General features: G+C 49.1%; 1 protein-coding gene and 1 long non-coding RNA gene across 4 annotated transcripts; one reads left to right on the top strand and one right to left on the bottom strand.

Annotated features, from left to right (window-relative positions):
- Positions 1–94: 94 nt before the first annotated feature.
- Positions 95–27,205, bottom strand: Espl1 (extra spindle pole bodies like 1, separase). Of its 3 annotated transcripts, none has more exons than NM_001170602.1 (31): positions 26,904–26,949; positions 26,493–26,582; positions 24,653–25,708; positions 24,373–24,477; positions 23,975–24,086; positions 21,318–21,454; positions 20,181–20,374; positions 19,174–19,413; positions 18,603–18,747; positions 18,376–18,514; positions 18,054–18,193; positions 13,949–14,083; positions 12,942–13,061; positions 11,804–11,975; positions 11,313–11,441; positions 11,041–11,197; positions 10,301–10,410; positions 7,694–8,679; positions 6,849–7,197; positions 6,529–6,690; positions 4,839–5,052; positions 4,559–4,749; positions 3,699–3,826; positions 3,469–3,591; positions 2,309–2,464; positions 2,043–2,213; positions 1,814–1,918; positions 1,514–1,629; positions 1,275–1,358; positions 985–1,149; positions 95–752 (listed from the first exon to the last, which is right to left on the bottom strand). In NM_001170602.1, exons 2-31 carry the CDS (start codon positions 26,571–26,573, stop codon positions 545–547), a joined length of 6,330 nt encoding a protein of 2,109 aa, NP_001164073.1. In that variant the 5' UTR covers positions 26,574–26,582; positions 26,904–26,949; the 3' UTR covers positions 95–544. The 3 variants fall into 3 exon arrangements, with proteins under 3 accessions (NP_001164073.1, XP_006242522.1, XP_038935274.1); XM_006242460.5 differs by having other exon boundaries at positions 387–752; positions 26,493–26,611; positions 26,904–27,205; XM_039079346.2 differs by lacking the exon at positions 26,904–26,949 and adding an exon at positions 26,734–26,885 and having other exon boundaries at positions 387–752; positions 26,493–26,611.
- On the top strand, positions 8,293–10,629 carry LOC134479583 (uncharacterized). The gene is made up of 2 exons (XR_010053117.1): positions 8,293–8,418; positions 10,276–10,629. It is a non-coding gene; the product is annotated as an uncharacterized LOC134479583 (long non-coding RNA).
- Positions 27,206–27,878: the final 673 nt, after the last annotated feature.

The following is a 27,878-nucleotide window of genomic DNA, read 5'->3' as shown; positions in this document are numbered from 1 at the left end:
TTTTTCTTTTTCTTTTTTAAACTGACAGGGTATTGTTTTGAACTGGCTGAACAGTAACGACTAGGCTGAGCTAGCTCACTGTTTGCCTCACTCTGAACATTTTGTTTTTGGAAGATAGGGTTTTTCTCTATGTAGCCCTGGCTATTCTAGAACTTGCTAAATAGACCAGGCTGGGGTGGGGGTGGGGGTATCCCTGCCTCCCAACGGCTGGGATTAAAGATATGCACCACGGGCCACTCTCAGTATTTTGATGGCCGTCTGTTCATCTTCATCACCCAAGCCCCAGCTGCCCCAAACTTTGTCCTGTGGTTTAGCTTTCAAACTTTGAACTCCCTGGTGCACCACCAGTCTGCTTACATTCACAGAGCAGGAGTGAGGAGAGGAGCTTGAACTCTCACAAACCAAGGCTTGGTATATCTTTATTAAGGTCACATTAAAGAAAATATTTCATACAAAACACCAGGGAAAATCACTTTAAAAATTCTAAATATTCAAAACCAAGTTTGGAGGTAGTCACACAGCTTCTACCATAGATAAGACAGCTTCAGGATGTTTGTAGAGAGACAGGTAGGCCGTAGGCTACAGGTGCAGCACCAATAAGATACTTGAGTCGTGGGGCCTGGCGGGCTTGGCTGACATAGTGGAGAAGGGGAGCCCCTGGGCCTGCTCCCAGCCAGCCCTGCAGCAAAGCCTCTGTGTAACGGTCAATATCACGGTCAGTCACATCCCAGAGATTACCTAGGAACAAGGGGCTTGGAAGAAAGAAGAAACACAAAGTAAGGGCTCTGAACAAGAAACACTGGGAACCATTATTGGTAGGCCATGAGAAAGAGACTTGAACAATGAGGGGCTCCCTGGGCTTATAGTTTCAGAAGAGTGCGTGAGAGGAGGAGGAAGAAGCTGCACACGTGAGAAATTCAGGGTTCAGACATGGGAAAGAACCTGAGGAGAGGGGGCCAGAGTTTTAATGTCCTTTGGCCTTACCAGCCAGCCATGATGTACTTGAGCACAATACCAGCTCCCTCCAGGTTTCCATGCACTGCGAGGGCTGCACTGCTGCAGCCGAACAGTAGGGCCACTGCCCGGCAGTTCAGCCGCAGGACAGCCTGCCCATCAAGGAAGCGGGCACCAGCTCCATGTCCTGCATAGCTAAGGCAGAAGGAAGTGAGACAGCACTGAGTACCTGTTTACAGAGACTCTAAAGTGCCCAATCAACCATAAAGACACCACCTCCAGAATGGTCCCCTTCCAACTTCCCTGCCCCAAACACTCACATATATAAATCATGCTCTGTCAGGGCAGCCTGCACCTGCTCAAGGCTGGGCACTTCCCCAATCACGCCTTTCCATCCGGCTTCACTGCAGGAACAAGCCGGTAATCAGCCCATGGCAGACAACCATGTAGCAAAGGGCATGTAGCAGAGGGAGCAGCAGACAGAAATGAGACATAACCACTGATTCTGGAACAAAAGCACACACATTCCCCACCCTACTTTATGCCTTCATCACCTGACCTGCTAAAACTGGCTCGAAATCTCTCCTCCGTGCTCGACAGGTTACTGTGAGGGTTTAGCACATAGAAGGTATTGCGTGGATCAACACCTTGGCTCAGCACTGATGAGGCCCCAGCCTGAGAGGCAAGGCAAGCACCGACAATTAGGTTCTTGGTCAGTCCAGGAAGCCCAGCCCCAGCATATTCTAAGCCCCTTCCTCAATCGACCCATTGTTCCCCTCTCCATCCCCCACCCAGGGCTCTGGCCTTCTTTTAGGCTTTATCCAACTGCAATCATTCAGGCCCTGTGTCCTGTCCCCACCTCCTTAGCGATTGAGTAGCTGAGCAGGAAGCGGAGGGAGGGCAGCCGGGTGACCGGCAGTGCTCGGAGGCATGGCATGCTTTCCCACGGCAGCTTCTGCAGGTCCTAGAAAAAGCATCCCAGCGTCACTGTCACCAGTCACACAACCCCAGTGTCTGAAGGACCTAGAGAGGACCTCGTCGTGCTCGTTACCCTCTGGACCTGTCTTGTCTTGTGCCCAGCTCTTTACCTTGTCTAACACCAGTACAAGATGTTGACTCGGAGGGGCTGCCTGGCTCTGTACCCGTCCTACTGCCTCGCTCAGGAGCACTTGGGCTCGCTCAGGTTGGGCTGGGCACAGCCCACATGCCAAGGCCTGAACATCCTGGCTGGAGAGGATTCTGGCCCCACTAAGAATGACCTGCAGGAGAACAGAGGTTAGTGGGTATGGGTGCCATGCTCCACCACTATGGCTGGTGGAACACAACTATTTTCTCCTTCATTTCCTGAACTCACTTTTAGGAGAGTGTAATCAGGATATTCCCAGCCACATTCGTGCAGCAACTCTTGTAGTTGGGAGGCCTCCTGGGAAAGGCCAGGGTCGGTGCTACACGGCAGCAGCAGCCCCCTCCAGCAGCCCAGCACATGCTCCTCTAGGGAGGTAATGAGTTCCTAGGGCAGGGACCAAGCTTTCAGTTAGATGGAAAATGTCTTATAAGTCAGAAAATTCTACTAGTCTTAGTAAGTCTATAATGCCTTGTTTTCTCAAAGGTTGAAGATGTCACTATGTTGTTAACAAATATGAATGGTTTTGTTTCTTTTCTTTTTCTTGTTTTGGAAATAAGGTCTCCCTATGTAGCTCTGGCTATCCTAGAACTCACTATATAGACCAGGCTAGCCTCTATGTAGTATGTATTCCCTATGTAGTCAAAATGATTTTGAAGCTGGATGGGCATGGTGGCACATGCCTTTAATCCTAGTACTTGGGAGGCAGAGGCAGGCAGATCTTTGAGTTCAAGGCCAGCCTGGTTTATAGAGTAAGATCAGGACAGCTAGTACTACACAAAGAAATCCTTTCTCAAAACAAACAAACAAAAAAAACAAAACAAAACAAACTTTGAACGTCTGGCTCCCCTGCTGCCACTTCCTGAGTGCTAGGATTACCAGCCTGTATAACCACACCATTCTTTTGCTATTCTGGGGATCAAACTCAACACAGGGGTTCCTAAATTCTAAGCTAATACTCTTCCAATTAAGCTATATTCCAGCCTTGTCAATCATAGAGGAGGGAGGGAGTGTACCTAGGATGGCCTCAACCTTGCGGTGTAGCCCTGTCGTCCATCTCTGGCTTTGCCTCCCAAGTGCTGGGATTAAAGGAGAGGGCGACCACACATAGAGCATCTTTGAACGTCCTCTGCTCTCCCTCTTCTAAGTCTGGAGCTCTTTTTTAAAAGCCACCCTCAAATGACACAACTAGCCCAGGCTGTCTTTGAACCTGAGATAGTCCTCTTGCCCCAGCCTCAAGAGAGCTGGTATCACTGGCACAAGCGACCATGCCCAGGTCACAATTGGTATCTAACAAAGAAACACTGACCTGGACCTCTGCTCGGAAGGTACCCCCCACCCTGCTCTGGGCCCTTCTGTGACAGGACAGCTTGTTACCCCGGAGCACACACCTCCATCCTTTGGTCTAGTGCTAGCCGGCCCGTCCACCACGCTCGTTTCTCAGTACAGCCGCTGTTCTCTTTCTGGTCCTTCTGGATGGCATCGAACTCTTTCAGCACCGCACTTAGTGGGAACTATGGAGATGCAGAGTTTATGAGGTTCGTCCTCCCTGGGGATCCTTACCTTACATCCTGTACCCACAGAATCTGGCACACACTAGTCCTTGGCACAGGAACCCTACCTTACTTTGGGCAGTGGGGATCTTCACAGTAATTGGGGGGTTGTCCTTTTCCAGGCGGGTCAGTAAGAGAGTGTTGCTCAAGGTTCCAGGCTGGAGGGTGGCCAGGGCCAACACGCAGACAGTCACCCCTAACATACACAGAAGACACACCCAGAGTCATGTAAACTTTTAGGAGATACTTGTAGCCTAGTCTTCTACAGTGTGCCTCAATACGTCTTCAAGGAATCTTCCCTAGTCAGTGGAGTTCCAGCTCTTTCTGCCAGAGCTCCCTAGGAACAGGCTACTGGTGCTTCTGTGTCCCTCACAGCAATTAACAAAGGTTTCCACTCAAAGTGCTCACACCATCTTTCTTCATACCAGGGCACTCCAGACATTTCAAACACACACCAAAGAAAGAAAATTTCTGAATTCAGAGTACTTCTGGTATGAGAAACAAGTGTTAATATATAAAAAGGCATGACTGGGCTGGAGAGATGGCTCAGTCGTTAAGAGCATGGACTGCTCTTCCTGAGGTCCTGAGTTCAATTCCCAGCAACCACATGGTGGCTCATAACCATCTGTAATGGGATCTGATGCCCTCTTCTGGTGTGTCTGAAGACAGCTACAGTGTGCTCATATAAATAAATAAATAAATAAATAAATAAATTAATTAATTAATTAAAAAAAAAGGCATGACTAACGAGGGGATGGTACATGCCCAAAATCTCAGCACCAGAAGGTAGGCGACACACAAAGATCCTGTCTCAGAAGAAAAAAATATGACAAAGAACATGAGTCTAGTTAAACTAAGCAATGTCTTATGCTCATCCACTCAGTCCTTCAACTACAGACAGGAGACATAGCAGAAGCAGATACTATACCACTGGGGATGAGAGCCAGGCGCTTCTGGAAACTGTCCTTCTCTGCCTGGGGGAAGCAGCCAGATCCCAAAGCCCTGAAGGAAAAGAGGTGCTGCACGCGGGCCAGTGGGACACCTCCGGGCCTCTCCTTCAAGTCCAGCCTCTGTAGATGCTCTGCTAGTTCAGGTGAGCCTTGCTGCTTCTGGGCCTTGCTGTGGGCAACACAAGAATGAGTCTGGCTCGTTCCAAGTCAGAACCTTCCAGGCAGTTTACCCATTTTACCCCAAGAGCAAGCCCTCACCTGAGCTGTCGGTGCAAATGGGTGAGTAGCTGGTGACGGCAGGTGATGGAGACAGACTCTGCTACAAGGAACGCAGTGGCATAGGGATCCCGGTGGCCCAGACACAAGGCCAAAAAGCGGCAGAGGTGAGCGTAGAGCCCACTTGGAGGGCAGTGACTAATACCACGAAAAGCAATGCTCAATGAGTCAGCGATGGAATCCAGGGTAGAAAGATCTAGAAAAAAGTCAGGATTATTGCTGAAGATGAGCAACCAACTTTTTTTGTTTGTTTGTTTGTTTTGGTTTTTTTGTTTTTTTTCTTTTTTCTTTTTTTCGGAGCTGGGGACCGAACCCAGGGCCTTGCGCTTGCTAGGCAAGCGCTCTACCACTGAGCTAAATCCCCAACCCGCAACCGACTTTTTAATTAATAGGAACTTCCAAGGAGTCCCGCTCTCACCTCCGATAGAGAAGAGCAGCGACTGCTTACAAGGGAATGTGCTAAGATTGCTCCTAACAGGCCTCATTGCACCCTATCCTCCCCAAAGCTCCCTGTTACTATAAAGACAACAAAAGCTCAGAGAAACCAAGTCTCTTCCAGAAAATGCAGAATCCAATGAGGCTCAGAGACTGCTGGATCTAAGAAGCCAAAATGGTGGACAGTTTGGGAGATATAGGGATTGCTTAGCCTGTAATCCCAGCACTTTTAGAGACTGAGGCTCAATATTCCCGAATTCTGAGACAGCTGGGACCACAGTGACATCATGCTTCAAAAACAAGAGGAAAAAGGAAAGCCCAGCATAGTGGTGTGCGCATGTGTTCTTGCCATTTGGTAGGCAGAGGAGATGAGCCTTGGCCAAAGAGAAAATCCAGACCAGCAAAGGCTACACTACTCCTTGTCTCAAATACAGTAAGTTTTTAAAAGCTAAGCCTGGAGGTGTGTGCCACACAGTGGGTAATCCCACCATATGAGAGGCTGAGGCAGGAGGATTAGGAGTTCAAGGCCTGCCTGAGCTACATGAGATTCCATCTCATGGATCCTCATCCAGATGGCTCAAGTAGCTAAGTAGGAGGGTCGTGACCCCCCAAAAGTGCCCTCTGACCCTCACAAGTAGGTATGCAAATGCTACTTCCCACAATAAATGATCCCAGCCCTGGGGAGGAAGGGTAAGCAGATCTGTGAGTTTGAAGACGGCCTGGTCTACAGAATAAACTCTAAGCCCACACATTGAGGCCCTGTGTGGGGAGATGGTTTAGTTGTTAGTGTGTCTGTTGTGCAAGCATGCAGAGCCATGTTTGGATTCTCAGCAACCACTGTGAGAGGAGCCAGGCACAGAGACGTATACCTGTAACCCCAGTGCTAAGGAGGCAGAAAAAACACGTGGAGCCCCAGGGCTTGCTGCAGCCACTCCATCAGTAAGTGAAGGCAACTGACATCGACTCCTGGTCTCCACACACAAGTGCAAGCAAATGACGCTCATGTAGCCACACATAGGAACACACACACAGTGTACCCATTCAGCATGAACACACACAGAGAACACACACAGCTGGATGTGATGATGCATACCTGTAATCCTAGAAGCCACCCTGGGCTACCTGAGATTATGTGTCAAGAAAACTGTCTTTAAAACTGTGCCTCCCAAAAAAAGGATAAAAGAGAGCTGGCTCAGCCCTCTCTGGGTAAGCTAACATCAGTGGTCCACATACTCACCAATGGGTGCAGGAATTGAGAAGGGTGGGAGCCAAGGACTAAGGTCACTATCGGCCTCTGTATCAGGGTACAAGACAGGTCGCTCTGCCTTGCTGGAGTCCCGTCTCAACACCTCACGCTCTCCTATGGGTAGACCAGGCTCTGCAGCTGCTGCCTTCTCGCCTAGGGAGAGAACACTGATTTTCATGCTCCTTTCTCCAGAGATAGCAAAGGGTTTTCATTTTGGGTGGGTACTGTTATTTCTTAAGTTTTAAGTCCCAGGGACACCCAACAAACAGTACAGAACACATGCCTTCTGCTTCTCGCCCTTCAAGTCCTACCTGAGGCTGAGTCTTCCCCATCAGAAGCCCTGAGAATCTCAAAGCTCTTTTCTAGCTGGCTGTCCATCAGCTCCTCTTCAGGGATGCTTCTCATGATTTCGGGTCCCAGGCTGGCCCCGACACCTTCACAATGTCTTGAAGCCACCTTCCTGGCCCTCCGAGTCCTCCCACTGAGACTGGGATGTCCAGGGGTACTACCTACGGCAACCGCTGCATCTGTCTTTAAGCTAGGGCCCTTCCTACTCTGACCCCGGGTGCGGGAAGCAGTCCCTCGCCTCTTAGGTTCCTCCACAAGTTGTGTTTCAGCTGAGACAAGGTCTTCCAGGTCGCTGTCATCGCTGAAGTTCACCTGTGACAGAGGCAAAGGGAGAAACTAAGGCCAAGAGACTCAATAACAGGTTCAAACAGCAGGTGGCACTGGCAGGCCTCCGATGACTTTTTTTTTGTTTTTATAAAGGTTTTATTTATTTTATGTATGTGAATACACCATCAGACACACCAGAAGAGGGCATGAGATCCCATTTCAGATGGTTGTGAGCCACCATGTGGTTGCTGGGAATTGAACTCAGCACCTCTAGAAGAGCATTCAGTGCTCTTACCCACTGAGCCATCTTGCCAGCCCCTCTGATGACTTCTGAACTGACTCCCACAGTGCTTGCCACTTAAAGGCCATGGTCTCTGATTGGAAGAGGAAGAGACAGAGATGGAGAGGAAGGATGACAAAGGGACGGACCCACAGCTAAGGGGTGCAGGGTGCTGCAGGCAGATGACTCTCTCCATGCCTGAGAGCTACTACCCATGCATGCTCTGTGCAAAGCCATCCTGATACCACAATCCCAACTCACCTTGAGTCGAGTCTGGGCCCGCCTGTGGACCCTGGGAGCCAAGGGAACCTTAAGCTTGCTCTTTGTGGGGTGGATGTCTTCAAATATGGTGAAAGGGACACGAGGGCCGGCTTGCCTAGCACGGCCTGGGGGCTTAGGTGTACAAGGTGGCCCTTCTTCCAGACCTTCCTGAGAGCTGCTATGGAGGGGTGAGGGGGCAGAGGCTACCCGCTGGCGCCCCTGTCCAGAGCATTTTTGTCTCCGAATCTTAGAAGGCTCAAGGACTGGCGGGATTTTTACTAATGGTGGCTGCCAGCCCCAGGCGCTTGCAAAGAGTTCGCTAGTACAGCAGCTGAAGCGGGCCAGCTTTGCAAGGGCCTGAACCAAGAGCAGGCTGGCTTGCCAGAACTCTAAGTATTGTATCCGTGTTGCCACAAACTTCAGTCCTGACGCCAGGACCTTTCCCAGGCTCTTTTCAGATGTCTGATTCAGGCACTCTAATGCCAAGTGTGTGTACACTTGAGCCATGATCTCATCAAAGAGGCTTGGAACACAAGAGGGGGGTGCTTTGTGATTCAGAGAAGTTTGAAGATTCTGTGTGAAGCGCTTGGTGGCTGCAGGGCAACCCTTCAGCACAGCTTGCAGCAGATCCAGACCCTGAGCTTTATGACCTGTGGTGAGCCTCACTCCTGCAGTGACCAACACCCAGCGCAGACAGACGGTGGAGAGGGCAGGACTGGCACACAGTAAGCAATCACAGCTGGGCAAGTGAGACAGGAAGCCAGGCTTGGGTGATGCCTTGGTCTTGAGGACCGGGGAGGAGTTTCCAGAGGGTTGGATGGGACCGGGCTCCTTGAGCACAGTGGCCACCAGCTCAAGGGCAGGGCCTCTCAGGAAGGGTTCCTCTTCTGGTAGAGGTGGGGAACAGGGGACTTGAGCCTTATGCGTCCCTTTCTGCGTGTGCACCCTCTTCACTGAGTCTGGGTGCTGTGTCACCACACCAAACTCTAGGAAGAGAGCAGATCACAAATTACAACACTGAGTAGTCTCAAGAGTTCTGTCTTGCCTAGCAAATGCAAGGCCCTGGGTTCGGTCCCCAGCTCCGAAAAAAAGAAAAAAAAAAAAAAAAAAGAGTTCTGTCTACACCTTAGGGCTCAACCCCATGACTGTACACACTATCTATTTTTTTTTTCTCCCACCTGGGTTGAAGGAGGGGCACACAAAGTAACCGAGGTAAAAGTATTGACTAGCTCGGCATTCTGAACACACCTTTGATCTCCAGCCCACAAATAATCTTTTTTAAAAATTAGTACGTGTAGACAAGATTGTGCTACATGTGCACGTCCAAGTTAGAGGGAAGCCTTTATTGTTTTTGTTTTTGTTTTTTTAAGATTTATTTATGGGGGCTGGAGAAATGGCTCAGAGGTTAAGAGTGCTGACTGCTCTTCCAGAGGTCCTGAGTTCAATTCCCAGCAACCACATGGTGGTTCACAACCATCTGTAGTGAGATCTGGTGTCCTCTTCTGGCCTGCAGGTATGCATGTAGGCAATAATAAATAAATATTTAAAAAAAAAAACTTTAATAAAAAAAAAATTTATGGGGCTGGGGATTTAGCTCAGTGGTAGAGCGCTTACCTAGGAAGCGCAAGGCCCTGGGTTCGGTCCCCAGCTCCGGAAAAAAAAAGAACCAAAAAAAAAAAAAAATTTATTATGTGCAGTATTTTGCCTGCAAATATACCTGTATTCCAGAAGAGGGCGCCATATCCCACTACAGATGGTTGTGAGCTGCCATGCAGTTGTTGGGAATTGAACTCAGGACCTCTGGAAGAGCACTCAGTGCTCTTAACCACTGAGCCACCTCTCCAGCCCATGAGGGCAGCTTTTAAAGAACTTTTCTCATCCTACTGTATGGCTCAAGAGGTCAAGCTTAATGGCACTGAGCATCTTGTCGGCCCCAAAATAATTATTCTGCTTGGTTGTTTTTTTTTGAGTCAGGGTCTCATTACATGGCCTTGGCTGGCCTGAACTCAAAGATCCACCTCCAGAATTGTGGAATAAAAGACACGTGCCACACCCAGCCCTAAAAGAAAGCCAAGTGTAGCAAGGTGTACTGACATACACCTTTAGTCTTAGCACTGTAGCGACAGACAGATGTGGTTAGCTTCATGATTTTTTTTTTTTTTTGGTTCTTTTTTTCGGAGCTGGGGACTGAACCCAGGGCCTTGCGCTTCCTAGGCAAGCGCTCTACCACTGAGCTAAATCCCCGACCCCTAGCTTCATGATTTTAAAGCCAGTTGGTTTACCTAGTAAGCTCAGGCCAGCCAGGACCACAGAAAGACCTTGTCTCCAAAAAAAAAGGAAGGAAAGAAGGCAGGCAGCAGGCAGGGTGGCCAAAATCATTGTAGTAGCACTGAAAATCAGCCAGGCATAGTTCTGCCTGTGCAGATTCACTCTGGAGGAAGGGGAGAGGGGGGATAATGACATCAACACAGTAATGGTTGCACTGAAGTCTGTGTCGTGTAAAACCAGACACCTGTCTGACTTAGAATGCAGTCAAACCTTTTCATATATTTTCGCATGTAACATGAATTCTCTTCAACAAGCTTGGCAGGGAACTTGGTAGCTCACCTGTGGAAGACTCGAGCAAGAACAGAACCTGCTGCAAGTCTGACTGACAGAGGTCAGTGTCTCCCCGGGCCAGCTCCAGCTCACCCTTCAGTACAAGGAACAGGGCACACCTTGTGAGGAGGGGATGAGAGTCAGTCAACAGCCTGCTGTTTCCCTGGAGTCTCTCCTGCCCTCTCCCAGGCCCAGGCCTCCACATGTTTTCCTGAGTCCTTAAACTGACTTACAGCCTCTCTGGTAGAAACATTCTATACCAGCAGCATTTCCCAACCTTCCTAATGCTGGGACCCTTTAATACAGTGCCTCATGTTATGGGGACTCCCAGCCATCAAGTTATTTTCATTGCTACTTGCTAACTGGTTTTGCTGCGCTTATGAATCACAATGCAAACATCTGACAGGCGGGATATCTGGTATGCCACCCTTGTGAAGGAGCATTCAATCCCCAAAGGGTCTGGATTGAGTAGTGAGTGCTGCTCTATCCGGTCTCATCCCAAACCACACTTCAGGTAAGCCCGCTGCACTCCCTACCAAGCCCCATGGGCATGAAAGCTTAGGCAAAGGCAGTACACTAGTTGTCCTATACAAATTTGTCAGGCGCATGATAAATGATAGTATCTCACACTTCCTGCTTAGCCTCCTCCCACAAGTCTCCCTAAATGTAACATGGAATTTCTACAATCACTGGGGAATCCACACTCAAAAGCACATGGCAGGAGCCAGCACTGGCGTCCTCTTACTCACTGGCGAGGTATCTGCAGCTTGGTGGTAAGTTTTAGGGCCTCCAAGCAAAAGGCCTTGGCTTCACTCACGTTCCCCAGGCGGCCCAGGCGGCTGACCAGCCTCTCCGAGCAGGTCAGCACCTCTGTGAGAACTTGCCATTTCTGCACCAGATTCTCACCTGCAGTAAATGAAAGACAAGACGTCAATATAGAGCCATGGTCAGATGGAAACAAAACAGCCATGGCAACTAGTATGTCTGATTCCACAGGGGCCTGCTCTCTCCTCAGACTCACCGTAATCCAGAAAGGGCGACTCCACAGCTGCTTTCTGAACGGAGAGCACATCGCCACCCATCAGCAAGATGATGATGCTTCTCAGAAGCTTGTGGGCATCTATCAGTGCTGTCTCTGGGGTCTGCCAGCCTGGTGTGGGAGAAGTAAGAAAAGGCAATTGCAACAGCAGGCCTAGACCTTCAGCTAAAATAGCAAACACAAGGCTCTTTCTTCTGCACCGTAGGTAGACAGAGCTAATCAATCACAGAGCTCTTTCCCTCTGAGATCGCTTAGTGGTCTTAGAACTCCTTTCAAGTTTAGCATTCCAAGCAGCTGCTAGTTAAGAGATAACAGATAGCAGGTGAAGTGAAACCATTTGCTGTTACAGGCACAGGTAGGTTCTAGGTGTGCTTCCTTAAAAGCCTGACAGCATAGGCAAATGTCTGCAACGAACAAGGCAGACCATTATCCAACCATGACCATCATCCAAGAAAGCCAGCAGTCCCTTTCACCTTGATCCCAGAGCTCCTCTCGTAGGGCACTTGAGAGGAGGTTGGACGAGAGGCTGAGGTAGAAAGCCAGAATTTGCAGGGCCTGGACACGTAGCAAGTACCAAGCCTTGGATGACTTCTGGAGGGCAGGATCTCGAAGGACAGAAAGCAACAGAGAAACGCCCTCAGTCACCTGAGAGACAAAAAGCCAGAGAGAAATGTCACATAAGCTGGAGATGGCTTCAGAGGGCTCTTCGGTGCAAATGTCAACAACAACCCTTTAAAAAACTAGAGCTTGATCAGTAGAAGAGATGATCAAGGCACACAGCTAATTTAAAACAAACCTGAGATCTTTTGGAACCTATTAGATCGAAACAAATGCCTCCTCTCACCCAAGCCACCGTTTTCTGAGATAGTCTTGCTCTACAGCCCAGGCTGACTTCAAAGTCTAGCTCCTCCAGCTGCAGAATTACAGAAATAGCTACCATATCAGCCTGTCTCCCCCAGCTTCTAAAGACCTTTCATGTTTTATGCCAAAGCAGAAACTGGGAAAAAAGACTGTCTCTACTACCAAGTGAGGGAATTTCTACAGCTTTTCAGGGTCCCGAACAATCTGCCTTGCTGCAGGAAAATTTCAGAGCACAGATAAATATCATGAAGATCCCCAAAATTTTCCTGGGGTCCAGAGCCTTTGGAAATTTAAGTGAGAAGAGAGTGTAGCTCAGTGACAGAGCACTTGTCCAGCCCGCAGAAGGCCCGCTCAATCCACAGCACTACAAAACAAAATAAAAAGGGTGTGGGGGGGGATAAAGACTGCCAACACCAAACCTGAAAACCAGAGTTTCACACCAGGATCCCTATAAACACCAGATGAGCACAGCCAACCTTCCCAAGGCTGAGACCCTTTAATAAAGTTCCCCATGTTATGGAAACAGCCATAAAACTGGTTTTGCTGCTACTTTATAACTGTAATTTTGCTACTGTTATGAATTGTAGTGTAAATATCTGTGTTTTTCAATAGTCACCCCTGTGAAAGAAAGGGTCCTTCAACCCCAAAAGGGGTCCTGACCCACAGGTTGAGAACCACTGCCTTAGGGCAAGCTCTGGGCTCAGTTTCGCCCCTGTCTGTAGTATGGGCAGTGGGGAGCATGGGCATCACCTTCTGGCAAGCCCAGCAGAGCTGGCTTCGAAGCAGAGCACAGGTCAGGGAAAGCAGCTGGCACGTGTCAGTCGCTTGGTCCAGATTCTTCAGGCTTGACTCTGCCTCTTCCAGATACAACTGAAAGCAGACAGATGATGCCACACACACTAATTAGACTCTTCAAATTAAAACAGAGCAAAGCATCTGCAAGCAAGGCACTGAATACTGTATTATCTCGATTATTATAACCTGCAAGAGCTATGCATTTGATGCTTATAACACTTCAGTTAACTACCACACCAAAAAACAAACAAAGAAAAAACAAAACCCTAAAGGACAATAGAGAAACACCCTCAGCCACCTGGGAGAATGGCTCATTTGTTTAGGGTTTGGTTCCCAGCACTCACATGGGATAGTTCACAACTGCCTATACTTCCAGTTCCAAAGGATCCATAACCCTTTGGTCTGACCTCCATGGGGCCTGCACACACGTGGTCCACACACAGACGAGTAGGCACACACATGAGAATAGATAAATACATGATACTGGGATGTAAAGTGAATTAATGAAAAGAATAATTTTTATTAAAAATGTTAAAGAAAGCTGTGTTGTGACCAGACAGTGTTGCTCAGGTTGTCAGAGAAGCCATGGAGGCTTTCAGGAGGGAAAGAAGTGATCAGACTTGAGCCGACTGGCAGAAATCAGAAGATAGGGGGGGTGGGGGGGGAAGAGCACGAGTGCCTGGGCTTGAGTATAGTGGCAGAGCTCTGATCCAGGGGGCCTGAGGCCTGGGTCAAACTAGCACTGCCAAGAAAGAAAAGGGGTAGGGGGGACACTGACAGTCAACTGAAGTATGACAGCCGCACCCAAACAACAAGGCATCAATTAAGTAAAGAGGGAGGGGTCGGGGGATCAGTGACCAGGACAGGAGATAAGCCTGCTGCTTATCTCTGCACTGCAGTCAAACCTTCTCAAGGAAAGATGGGCCTTTCGAGCCATTTGGCCCCTGTAGCCTCAGACTCACCTGGGCATAGCTGGGACAGCCAAGGTTCAAGAGTAGCTGGGTAAGCTGGCAGGAAGAGCTGACTGCCTTTGCATGATCCTGTAGTCTCTTAGATACAATCTGAAGGAGCAGGAGGGTCTCCAGAGCCTGCAAGGGCTGGTCATCCAAGAGCAACAACATGTTGACTCAGTTCCTGTGAGAGCCCCAGGCCCCAGGTTTCTGAAACCTGGGTGTTCATACATACCGGAGAATTCAAACACCACCCTCAGGAGACCTACAGCCACTGTACACACTTTGGGCCTTGGGGCATGGTGTCATGTGACCCAAACTGGCCTCACTCAAACTTGCTATATAACTGGCCTTAAATTGGGTGGTGGTGGTACAGGCCTTTAGTCCTAGCATTTGGGAGGCAGAAGCAGGCAGATCTCCATGAGGAGGTTAAGGCTGGTTTGATCTACAGAGGGAGTTCTAGGACATCCAAGGCTACACAGAGAAACCCTCTCTTGAAAAATAAAAAACAGACCCTCTCCAACCACCATCCCACAGACATGGATCACATAATGCAGTTTGTTGAGCCAAGTTGGCCGTTTGTAAAGGACTCGATTTGGTTGGTTAAAAGGCACGCCAAACCCGATAGAAATAATTCCAGAGGACTGGCACGGCCACAGCGAGGATAGGATTTGTGACCATGGGATTCACTGGAGTCTTTGGGTGGCTGAGTCCTTTCTCACCCCAGTAACTAGTGAGCAAATGAAGGTATGACAAGCTCATAAAGTAAAATGTTGCCTGGACACTGTGTTCTTCTTTCCTTTCCTCCTTCCTCTGAGTTTTTTTAATTTCTAAAAATAATTTCAAAATAAGCATTAAAAAAAAAGAAAAAGAAAAAACAGTATAAATTAAAAAACAGAAGAACTGATGTGAACCCCTGCCTCTACCACCCAAATGCAAGACCACAGCCCCTTCTGTTTCAAAACAGCCTCAGCGGCACATGCTCACAATTCCAGTACTGAGGAACGGAAGGAAGGACCCAGCTATGACTTAGAGGCCAGTCTGGGGGGTTGGGAATTTAGCTCAGTGGTAGAGTGCTTGCCTAGCAAGCGCAAGGCCCTGGGTTCGGTCCCCAGCTCCGAAAAAAAGAACCAAAAAAATAAATAAATAAAAATAAAAACCAAATCAATAGGGAGAGCAGTTCAGTTACTAGACTACGGCTACGGTTTGCCTAGAATGTACAAAATTCCTGGGTTTGACCCCCAGCACCACACAAATTAAATTAAAGGCCTAGATGCCAATCACCACTGGTAAATGGGTACTCACTGTGCCAAGAGGTTCCCATGCGCTCACGTATGATTCTCACAGTGATTCTAATCTCAGTAGCTTGGAGCAGGAAACTAAGACTCCTTCACAGACGTCCCATAACTTATCTGAGTAAGTGCTCATATGGTCGACCCAAGACTCAAATCTAGGCTGAGCTAGGGTTTCAGCCTCCTTGTGCTAGACTTTTCAAACCGTATTTAAATAAACTGTTTTAATCTTTTATGGCAACTGGGGTTTAACCCAAACCCTGAACATCCTCAGCCAGTGCTCTACTACTGAGCTGCCTCCCCAGCCCTCTCTGAGCTTTGGAAAGAGTGCCATTCTGGTTTTAAGGCTGAAAATCAAACCTGCAGTGCTCTGTCCGGCCCAGGCGCTGGCGCTGCGTGTGTAGCCACCGCGTGTGTAGCCACCACACCCACTTTGCTCTCCTTCAGTTCTCAACTGAATACTGGGTGGGCCTAAGAAGAGCACAAGGGAGTCTTTGCCACCCCTTAAAGTTATACATAAAAATACAGAGTTGGCAGGCGGTGGGTGAGATAGCTCAGCAGATAAAGGCTCCTGTCGCTTGGCCTCGTAACCTAAGTTAGATCCCTTGGAACCACATGGGAGTAAAGAACTGACCCCCACAGTTGTCCCTGAACTGCCGTACTCACATCCACACACATATGACAAATACAATTTTTCAAAGCATGTAAAATTGGGCCTTGTGGGCTGGAGAGATGGCTCAGCGGTTAAGAGCACTGACTGCTCTTCCAGAGGTCATGAGTTCAATTCCCAGCAACCACATGGTGGCTCACAACCATCTGTAATGAGATCTGGTGCCCTCTTCTGGCCTGAAGTCACATATGCAGGCAGAAGGCTATATATATAAAAAAAAAAAAAAAAAAAAAAAAAAATTGGGCCTTGTATGGTCGCAGAGGCCTTTAACCCAGAGGTAGAAGCAGGGGGGTTCCAAGTTTTACCCTGGCCTAGGCTCCACAATGAGATCTTGTCTCAAACAAAAGAAAAATCGGGCCAGAGAGATGGCTTCTTGCTCGACACGCACTCTTGCGGAGGCCTGGCAGCACCCACATGTCTGTTCATAGACATCTGTAATTCCAGTATCAGGGACTCTGACACCCTCTTTTGACCTCAGCAGGCACTGGGCACATATGTGTTGTATGTAACATACATACATGCAGGAAAAATATTCATACCCACAATATTTTTTTTTTTGGTTCTTTTTTTCCGGAGCTGGGGACCGAACCCAGGGCCTTGCGCTTCCTAGGCAAGCGCTCTACCACTGAGATAAATCCCCAACCCCCACAATATTTTTAAAAAGATGGGGAAGGCAGGGCCTAAGGCACAGCCACTTGGGAAGCTGAGGCTGAGACAGGACAGGAAGTGCAAGACCTCCCCAAATACAGAGTTAGTGCAAAGACAGCACAGGCAACTTAAGGAGAGCCTCTAAAATCTTTTTAGAATTTATTTTATGTGTATTTGTGTTTGCAGCATACACGTGCACCATTTTCGTAAAATGTCCACAAGGCCATAAGAGGGCATTAGACCATCAGAATCGAGAGCTACAAGTGGTCGTGAGCCACCATGTGGGTGTGTTGGGAACTGAACTCAGGTCTTCTGGAAGAGTAGTCAGTGTTCTTAACTGCTAAGCTATCTCTCCAAACTCAGGAGATCCTATCTCAGGAAAACAAAGGGGGGAGCTGTGGTAGCTCATGCCTGAGAGCCTAGCACTTGGAAAGCTAAGGGAAGGATCACCATGAGTTTTATGACTGCCTCAGCTACATACTAAGGTTAATGACAGTCTGGTAATGTAAGCCTTGTCTCAAAAAGTAGGGGCTGGAGGGACGCTCAGCAGCTAAGAGCACTGGCTGTTCTTCTAGAAGACAGACATTCAATTCCCAATACCCACATCTCAACTCCACTCCTCACCATCTGTAACCCCAGTTCAGGGGAATCTAACACCTTCTTCTGATCACCGTGGATACCAGGCTACACATGGTGCACAGACATACTCACAAGCAAAGAAAAGCACCCATACACATAAAATAAAGGTTAACAAAATAATTTAAACAGGGCCCAAGCATAGTATCACATTCTTTAATCCCAGCACTTAGGAGACAGACAGGAGGTTCTGTGAGGTCAAGGCCAGTTTGGTCTACATAACGAGTTTCATGCCAGTGAGACCATAGTGAAACAATCTCAAAACGATGGGGCAGGGGCGCCTGGATCGACAATTCAGTCACTACAGTACCTAATAATCTGAGTTTGGGTCTTCATTACCTACGTAAAATTTAAGCATGACCAGTAATCCCAGAACTGGGGAGGCAGAGGCAGGTGAGTTTCAGGCCAGCCTGGTCTACAGAGCAAGTTCTAGGCAGCCAGGGACTAAAGAAATGGGCCTCTACTGCCCGGAACCAGTAATTCTTGAGGTTAACATTTGAGTTTTCCATTTATACAAAGCATCTTCTATGCATCGTGTTAATGTTAACAATGCCATTTAGAGAAAACTACTGCTTCCCACCTCTTTGTGGCACTGGGACTGAATCCAGGACTCATTACTGACCAAGTACTCAACCACTGAGTTATGGATTTGCTCCCCACCCCCATTTAAACAAAAGAATGTCACCACATACTGCAAGCTGGCCTGTAAGTCACAATCCCCTGCCTTAGCTCCCAAGGGCTAGAGCTATGTACAGCACCACAGCCAGCAGAGCCCACACTCTTAGGCCACATGGCTTCTCACAAGCACAGGTCAAAGGTGCAGGTGCTCGGGTTCCAGTTTAACCCTGGCCGACTCCAGCCATCCCATTACCTTTGCCACCAACTGATAGATGGCCACCAGGATTTGCAGGGAGGCTGCCGTCTGCTGGAGACACCGCACAGCTGGGGCTGGCTCCTTGGTGAGCACTTCCTTCCACAGAGTCAGGGCCTGGTCCAGGCATCTGGACTGCGCTGTAAACCAGAAGGTGACACTTTCTCCACCTGGCCATCCTGAAAGAGCTTGGCTTTCCCCACACCATGCTGTGCCTTTGAGCCGGCCTTCTCCCTCGCTGCCCCACATCCCCAGCATAAGGCCAGCCTGGGGCGCGTTGGGAAGCCTCCCAGATGCCTGCCCAACACTGCTGAGCCCTCACCTGCATCAGCAGCCAGATTGAAGGCAATGTTACTGTATAGAAAGCGATCTTCCTGCAGTTTATCTTCATAGTTCAGGTCATTGACTTCAAATTCCTCCAAGTTACTAGGGGCCTGGGCCCTCCGATCCCGCTCGATACCCTGGTTGGGAAAGAAGAGAGATTGAAACAAAACCCAGGACTGGTACCAGCTTGGTGGGAGCAGCTGGGTCGGGCTCAGTTCCACATACTTCCTGCATTTTGGCCTCCAAGGTGCAGATGTAGAGCCATAGCAGGGCCTGTGCTTTGTCATCTAGAAGGCGGTCCTGCTCCTGTGCCTCGGGACTCACGGACTCCAGAAGCTGCAGGGCCTCCTGGATAGCATCCAAGGCAGAGCTGTAGAAAGATGAATGTAAGTGGGGGTGTAGCTGGTCTCTGCTACTATGTGAGAAGGTAGGGGAGGAAGGGGAGGAGGAAAGGAAGGAGAGAAAGAGACAGATATTTCTGAATCTGATCTCTCATTTTTGCTTCTTCTTTGAGCACCACTACTAATAACAAACCACCCTGAACGGCCAACACCACCAACCCCACTTCTCTGTGCCCTAGCATTTAAACAGCCTCTGAAAAGTTCCCAAAACTCCAAAGGTCACACAATTGCAGAAACTGTCTGCAGCTGGCAAAACCATGCCCTCTGCTAGAGCACGAGGCAAACCATAGTGAGCTGCGCTTAACACAAGGGGAGCACTCAGCGATAGACTAGGAAACTGATCCCCATTATCAGAAACATCAGGACGGGCAGTCAGTCTCCTGTTATCTCCTCACCAGTTTGTCTGCTGGGCAAAGCTATGGTAGCACAGCACTTGGGCCAATTCCACCAGGTGGGTAGCTCGTGCCCAGGCTCCAGCTGCTGTGTCCTCAGGGCTGAGCTCAAGCAGATCGCAGATGACGTTGAAGCGTTCCTGCCCAGTGTCAGCCCGTACTGCCTTATAGGCCTGCAGCTCCTCCCTCAGTAGCAGAGACTGCATCTCTGGGTCCCAGCAACTTAGGCTGTCTCGCAAAGTCCTGAAAGGCAGATCAGCACCAGGGTGAAGACCTCGAAGAGTCTGTACCTTACCGGGGAGCCTCTGCCTTAGCTCAGTACTTGCTGTGCATCTAATTGTGTAATCAGGTCATATGGCTCCTCTAATATAGGGGGCTCCATGAGGGGTCACCTCCAAACCTGTGCCATGGCCTATAAAATAAAACCCTGTGTGGCCTGGCTTCTAACCCTTCTACTGGCAGGCTACACCCCAACCTCTCTCCCCTTCCTCAATGCTGGCTTTCTCTAACCAGTTCCCACTTCCAAGTTTGTTTCCACCCCAGCACCGGTATTTTGTGATTAGTTCTTTAAGGCATTTGATGATGGATTTCTGCATATCTTCAGGCCTTACATACAGACCACTTGCCTAAATTACCCCCCTAAAGTTTACCCCTTTTATTTAACAGGTCATGGATGTTCTGTCTTCATGAAAAATACATGCAATATACTTAGTTCTATTTCTCCAAGTAGAACAAAAACCAAACATTGCTTCTGACCACTATCTGCCCTATAACCAGTTATACTCAATGCATAACTGATGAAAAAAATCACTTTCAGAAGGACTGAGGAGGCCAGGCACAGCACTAAGGACTGAGGCGGCCGGACCCAGCGGCACAGGCCTTTAATTCCAGCACTAGGAAGGCAGAGGCAGAAGGATCTCAAGGCCAGGCCTACATAGACGGAGTCAGGTTGAGGGACGTGCCCCAATCCATGGGCAGAAAGGATGGTCCTCCTCCCCCCTCCAACTCACTGCAGTTGTAGCTCCTTGTCTCCTGCCTTGGCTGCATCCATTTTGACCCGAACCCAGAAAGTGACTGGCTCAACCATGTGTTGGAGACCGTAGGGTTTCAGAGCTGCCAGCCATAAGGTCACCATCTTGCAGCCCTGGGCCTGTTTACCCCATTTCTTCAAACTCTCCACATGCAGCCGGAAGCACCTATGTAGCTGACCAGAGACAGGAGGGTTGGAACGTGGAGCCACTGAGTGCGCGCAGCGCAGCTCAGCGCAGCGCAGCGGGCAGACAGCCAGCACAGCACAGCGCAGCGCAGCGCAGCGCAGCGCGGCGCAGCACGTGGAAGAGAGATAGCAGGTGGTCCTCCTGCCTCTGTAATCCTCGAGAACCAAGCTTCTGGTACTCTCTGCTTCAGGAGCCCCTCTACGGTCTACATCCACAACCTGAAGGACCCATTCCACCTTCTGTGACTCTTTCCTTCCCACCTAACTAACTCAAGATGAGGGCCCTGTACCATCCATTGCTTTTTGTCACAGCCGTTCCTGCCCAGGCTTCTGCCCTGCAACTGTTTGCCAGTAACAGCAAAGCCATTCAGACGCCCACCTGACGTCATGGCTCCATCCACACCCCTCAGCTCCTCATGCCCACACACCCCAAGTCACTTGCCAATGCAGCAACCCGTCAATTTCAGCCGTTCTTAACCCACTGCTTTTTACTCTGGCCGCCCTGGGTGTGTGGGAGACTTTTTAGAACATGTAGATGCCTGCGATCTAGGGTGAGGATCCAACGTAATTAACTTGAGGCAAGCATTACACTAGAATGTCCCTGAGGTTCACTCAGATGACTCTAATGTGAGGCTAGGATTAGAACTGGCTTACGAGAACACCAAAAAGTAAAAAGGAAAAGAAGCCATTTTAAGGATAAATTGTCAGGTTGAGGAGGCCAGCCTGGTCTACATAACAAATTCCAGGCCAGTAAGACCCTGTACCAAAAAAGGAAAGAAGGAAGGAAAAAGCAACAGTTCAGGCAAGGTTGTTAGGGAATCACTGCCCTGGGCACGCTGCCAGCCAGTCCCACTGTCCCGCAGAGCTGCAGGCTGGCCCTTTCACAACTCGCCCGACATAACCTCCCTTTCCACACCTCATTCCCTCCTACCTTCTCAGGAGGCACTTCGGGACAAGCGCCTGACTTAGCCAAGCCCAAGTGCTGACAGACTGGCTCTGAGATGGCACAAGCCTCCTCATAGAGCTTCTGACTAAAGAAGCTGTAGGCCAAGTTGCTGGTGTAAGAGGCTATAGGGAGAGAAAGGACAACCGATGTCAGAGGTGCTCAACCTGGGGTCATCTTGTTAGCTTCCAGATAAGGACACAATGGAATCCAAACCATCAAGGAACATACAGGAGGGCAATCTTTGGCTCCACCCCAGCTGCTGCTCAGGATCCCTGTGAGGAAACTCACACCAGCAGCCCCTCCACACTTGCACGAGGCTGAGCTGCACTGACCTCCCTTGCCTCCTCCTCCCCTCATGCCACTGGTTGTTAGAGCCATGCCTGCATGGATGTTCTCTCCCCTGGCATCGTCATGCTAAAGGCTTCCAAGTGTAATTCAATGGTACTCAGACTCCTTGCCCTTCCTGGACTCTGCTTTTTTTTTTTAAAAAAAAAGAAGGTTTACTTGGGCTGCAGAGATGGCCCAGTGGTTACAAGCACTGGCTGCTCCTCCAGAGAACCTGGGTGTGAGTGAGGACTTACACACCTGTTTGTAAGTCCAAGATCTCATGCCCTTACACAGACATGCATGCAGGCAAAACACCAATGCACTGAAAATAAAACTAAAATTTTTTTTTTTTTAAAGTTTACTGGGATTGGGGATTTAGCTCAGTGGTAGAGCGCTTGCCTAGCAAGCGCAAGTCCGTGGGTTCGGTCCCCAGCTCCGAAAAAAAAAAAGTTTACTTATGTGGGGTGGAGAGATGGCTCTGTGGCTAAGAGCACTGACTGCTCTTCTAGAGGTCCTGAGTTCAATTCCTAGCAACCACATGGTGGCTCACAACCATCTGTAGTGGGACCTGATGCCCTCTTCTGGTGTCTGAGGATAGCTACAGAGTACTTATGTAAGTAAAGTAAAATAAATCTTAAAAAAAAAAAAAAAAAAGCTTACTTATTCTTTTTTCTTTTTTTCCAAGACAAGGTTTCTCTATGTAGCCTTGGCTGTCCTGGAACTCATTCTGTAGACCAGAATGGCCTCAAACTCAGGAGATCCCCCTGCCTCTGCTTTCTGAGTGCTGGGATTAAAGGTGTGTGCTACCACACCTGGCTGTTTTTCAAAACAAGGTTTATCTTGGAACTCTGTAGACCAGACTGGCCTTGAACTGAGAGACCCACCTGTCTCAGCTTCTCAAGTGCTGGGATTAAAAGCATGTACCATGATGCCAGGCTGGCTTACTTACTATTCTACCTTACTTTATGTGTATGGTGCCTACAGAGGTCAGGACACTGAATTCCCTAGGACTGGAGCTCAGGTGGTTCTAACACCACACGGGTACTAGGAATCAATCACAGGTCCTCACATAGAACGGCCACTGCTCTTAACCACTGACCCATCTCTCCAGCTCCTGGGGCCTCCCTTTCTAATCTACTCCTTACCTTTCATTTTTCATTACTTCTTTCAAAATTGTATTTGTTTTGTTTGTGTGTTCATATGCCACAGTGCACATGTGAAGGGCAGAGGACAACCTCAAGGAATTGGTTCACTTTCTATCATGTGGATTCCAAGGACCAGACTCAGGTCACCAGCCTTGGCAGCAAATGCCTTCACTGGCTGAGACATCTCCCTTGTCCCCACTTTTGAGTTCTGAAATGGGGTCTCACACTGAGCACTTGGTGCTCTTCCTTCAGGCTCCCTGGAGCTAGGAGCAGAGGTGAGTCCCCAGGCCCAGGTATTATCATTTACTTTAAGATTTCGATTCAGTGTTTATGTGTATGAACGTTCTGCCCTCACGTATGTGTACATGTGTGTGCAGGTACCCACAAGGGTCAGAAGAGTGAGGAGATTCCCTGGACTGGAACTGGGTTTACACATAGTTGTGAGCTGCCATATGGATTCTGGGAATTGAACCCAGGGCCTCTGTAAGAACAAGTACTCTTAACTGTTGAGCTACCTCTCCAGCCTTTCACCTTTTAATGTTAGTATTTCATTTATCCAGTTACATTTCCCCCAAACTAGGATGAGGTTCCAGTGGCAGGAATGGATCTGACATGGCTTGGCAGTTTTATTGAGTGAATAAATTTTAGTGTTATTTATGGAGCTGGAGGGGAGGAAGCAGTTCTAAGGCTAAATAAACTCCTTGACCTAATGCAGTTTCTCAAAATAGATGTAGTCGGGTGCGGTGGCGTATGTCTTTAATCCCAAATTAAATTAAAAAAAAAGGTAAACTATGACTTGTGACCCCAGACTTGGGAAGCTAAGGCAGGGGTACTGCTATGTGTTTGAGCCCAATTTTTACGACACAGTGTGACTCTGGCTAAAAAAGAAAACTAACAAAAGTTAAGGTGCATACTTCTGTAACATTGCATACTAGGCACACATTTTTTTTTTATAAACAATTACCAAATCAAACTGCCAAACATAATGAGAAAAAAATCCTCTGTCCTAAGCCTCACCATCTCTCCTGTATTAGCCTTACAGATATGTCTCTCCCTGCCTCCTTAAACCTTTGGCACTCAGCACAGCGAGTGGTCAGAAATGTATACTAGCCAGCCTGACAAGTGATAGCCGTCCCCTAGAGCAGTGCAGCGGAACCCCAAGGCACTAACCAGTCACGCCCAGGTAGTCAGCCAGCTCTCCACCAGACAGGCCCTCTAAGGCCTCCAACATCCAGACAACAGCAGATCTGCAACTGTCCACTAGCTGAGCAAGCTCAGCTACCTGAAGGAACAGAAGGTCGAGGGTCAGAAGTCATGCAAGGGCCACTGGGACTTCCACCTGAACTGACACCCGAAACCAAACATTTTTTTTTTCCAGATGGGGTGTAGCCCTGGTTATCCTGGAACTCGCTCTGTAGACCAGGCTGGCCTCGAAGACTGAGATCTGCCTGGCTCTCTCTGCCTCCCGAGTGCTGGGATTAAAGGAGAGAGCTGCCACTACCCAATTACCCAAAGCTCTTCTGAGAAGCAACCTCGACTATCCATGTTTCCTGACTCCCAGATGGTACCTGACAGCCTTGGGCAAAGTCATACACAATCCCAGTGAAGAGGTGGAGGGTATGGAAGTGCATCTGGAGCAGGCTCTGCTGCTGCTTAGAGGACGCTTCGGAGGCCTGAAGGGAGAAAGGAAGGGGCAGCTGGTCTGAAACCCAGAGACGGCGAGCTTTGTGCCAAGTACTGTCTAGAGTCCTTGAAGCCGGGCACAGCTCAGAGGGCAGCTTATCAAGGGTAACTTCCAGTTATTTACAGAGCCACTCCCCACCCCTATACTCTAGGTCCTTAACTCACTTCTCGCAGGTGCCGGACAAGGGAGTGGTATCCCCCAAGAAAAGCAAAGAGATTCAATATGGCATCAACTCCATAGTGCCTCTTGATGGTTCTCTCCAGGCCTGAAAGGAAGAACTGGCAGCTGTCATACAATGCCCGGAGCGGGGGTGATGGCCCATCCATACTGCTGTTCAGAATAGCAGCTGCCTTCATCAGGAGCTGGGCCACTGCCCCTGGTCTTTCTTCCACAGCTTCCAGCAGCTCAACCCCCATCTGGCACAGTTGGAGGCTGGGAGCTACATTGCTATTTCCTAGGTGATCTCGAGTCTTCTCCACTGCTATGGTAGCCTTGTGGTGGTGCTGGTTCCAGCAGAGTCGACGACAATGTTCCAAGGTGAGTTCCAAGAGGCAGAGGGCCCTCTGAGGAGAGAGCGGACCAGAAGCCCTACCACCCTCGCCTACTAAGACTCTGATCACATGCCTAGAAAGCAAGTCATAGACGAAGTCAGCGTCAGCTGCATCTAGACCTTGTCCAGTAGCATCAAACAGCTGATAGGCGGCAACTACCCGACAGGCTGTTGGAGAAGCAAAGTGAGGGACCTCACAAGGGAGGCTGCCATCCTCCAAAAGCACTAAGAAACTCAAGGCCTTCAGCCTAGCTGAGAATGCAGCTCGCCGCTCTGACAGGGCTTCTGCTCCCTTCCAAAGCAGAGAAAAAGTACCCCGGGTCACAGCCTCATAGTCCTGAGGGGCAGCCTCTCGAGAGTTCTGTACCAAGCAGGCATGGAGAGGCTGGGCAAGGCGGAGCACAGCGTCTGGGTTTCCCTGAGTCAAACCATTCCGAAGTAAGATAAAAAGAATGCGTTCCAGATAGAGGGGAGGGCGCTGTGGGGTAGACAACAAGTAGCCGTCACAGGCCAGCTCTGCCAGGTCCAGGATACTTCTCAGGTGACCAGGGCCGTCAAGCTTGGCAGTCAGCTGCTGGGTGCAAGCCCTCAGGATGGTGTCACAGACCTGTCTTCTCTCAGCATCGGTTCTGCTGCTGACTGAATCAGTTCGAGATCTAGACAGGAACTCCTATGAGAAAGAATTAAGCCGGGTAAGCGGAAAAGAGAGGTAGGGAAATAAAAGTAGAAATAGGGCCTCTCACATGTATCTCTCTCCAAATTAAGGCAAAACACAAGCCAGGCTTGGTGGCGGCGCAGGCCCGTGCGGAGGCAAGAAAATGATAAAGTTCAAAGAGCCTCCCAGGCTTGAGTGAGTTCAAGGCCAGCTGGGGCCACTTAGTGAGAGCACTGTCTCCAAATGAAAAAGTGAAAACAGGAGGCTGGAGATGGCTCAGCGGCTAAGAGCACTGACTGCTCTTCCAGACGTCCTGAGTTCAAATCCCAGCAACCACATGGTGGCTCACAACCATCTGTAATGGGATCCGATGCCCTCTTCTGGTATGTCTGGAGACAACTACAGAAAGAAAAAGTGAAAACAGGCCAGGCATGCTGATACATGCCTTTAATTTCAGCACTTGGGAGGCAGAAGCAGGTAGATCTGAGTTTAAGGTAAACCTGGTCTATATAGTGACTTACAGCCAGGGCAAGAGATGAGACCCTGTCTCAAAAAAACTTGATATATATAGCTTATATATTGTACTATATACAATATATAAAGATATATGTTATTTTTAAAAGTGAAAACGTATATAGAGTTATAGCCCCGTGAAGTGCTTTCTTGAATGCATGAGATCCTGTAGTATGGAAAAGTAATTTTTAAAATAAAAACAATAAATAAAAAGGAAAAGAAAAAAAAAAAAAAAAACCAGATAATCTCAGAAACTAGGTGTGTCCTGAGCCAGAAAGGGCCCCACCTTCAAGTCAGGCAGCAACTCCTGGGTCTCTCTCTTGCAGCAAAGTAGAGTGGCGAACTTGACTCCTTTGAAGTTCCTCATGGCAAAAGTCTAGACACAACGAAATGGTTTGTAGAAGCCTGCGAAGGGTCATAATGGAAACAACGGGAGGAAAGAAGGGATTGAAAGTTGTAAGAGGATTCAAAGGAAAAAGCAGGCAAAGAATCCCACCAGAAATCCTATGGGGGAGGGGAGAACATGCCTGGACGCTGGACTCCCGTTATAAACTGGCCCCTTGTCCCCCGTGTCCCACCAGGCCACCCCAGGGGGCTCCACAGGGTCCTGGGCACCGACCACACCCTTTCGGGGGTCGCCGAGCCTCCGCGGAGTCGCCCCGTTTCTCCCCAGGTCAGCAATGGGAACGTCACTTACCGCAGCTTGAGCGCGCGCTCACCAGACCCTCCAGGCCGTGTTTCACCGGTCTAGGACTACCCTCCAGCCGGAGTTCCACCAAACACCGGTGGGTACGCTTCGTTTTCCGCGCCAGCACCTCCTTTCAAATATCTCTAGTGGCCAATCAGCGAGAAAGCGTTACGCAGGCCGGCCGCTTGGCCCTCTGGGAGTTGTAGTTTACCCACCGCGCTGTCTGTCACGTGTTCCTGGAGGGGCGGTTACCGCTCTGGAGCGGAAGGACTGGGGCACCGGCTGGTTCTTCAGCTGCTGTCAACTACAGTCACCCTGCAGTGTGACTTCGTCTTTCTTTCCTTTATCCCCTGAGCTCAGTCAGGGTTTTAAATTTCAAGGGAATTAAAATACTAAGAAACCCACATGACTTGCTCTGTGTTACTAGAGAGGAAAAGGTGTAGTAACCTTCGACGGACTTTTGTTTTTCCTTTTTTGAAGTTGGTTCTTATTACGTGGTCCAGCTGTCCTGGAACTTGCTGTGTAGACCAGGCTGGCCTCTGAGAGGGATCCACCTGCCTCTGCCTTGGGAATGCTGGGGTTCAAGATGTGTGCCACCACACCGGGTCTTTAAAACGCTTTTTTTTTTTTTAAAGATTTATTTATTTCATGTATATGAGTACACTGTCGCTGTCTTCAGACACACCAGAAGAGGGCATCGGATTCCCATTACAGATGGTTGTGAGCCACCATGGGGTTTCTGGGAACTGAACTCGGGACGTCTGGAAGAGCAGTCAGTGCCCTTAACCACTGAGCCATCTCTCCAGCCCCAACGTGGAACTCTCAAGGGCTAAGATTCTGGTAGCAAAGATAATAAAAGAGAAGAAGAAAAGAAAGTAAAAGGAGGAGAAGGAGGAAGGGAAGGGAATAAGAGGAAAGAAAACGACATCTCCCCCACAAGAAAAATTCAACGTGGGAATGGTGATATTTAATGCAGACACTAAA

Source organism: Rattus norvegicus, chromosome 7 (assembly GCF_036323735.1).
Source record: "Rattus norvegicus strain BN/NHsdMcwi chromosome 7, GRCr8, whole genome shotgun sequence".
Taxonomy (NCBI): Eukaryota; Metazoa; Chordata; class Mammalia; order Rodentia; family Muridae; genus Rattus; species Rattus norvegicus.
Note: the sequence above shows the minus strand (reverse complement) of the source record. Positions and strands in the feature narration are given on the sequence as shown.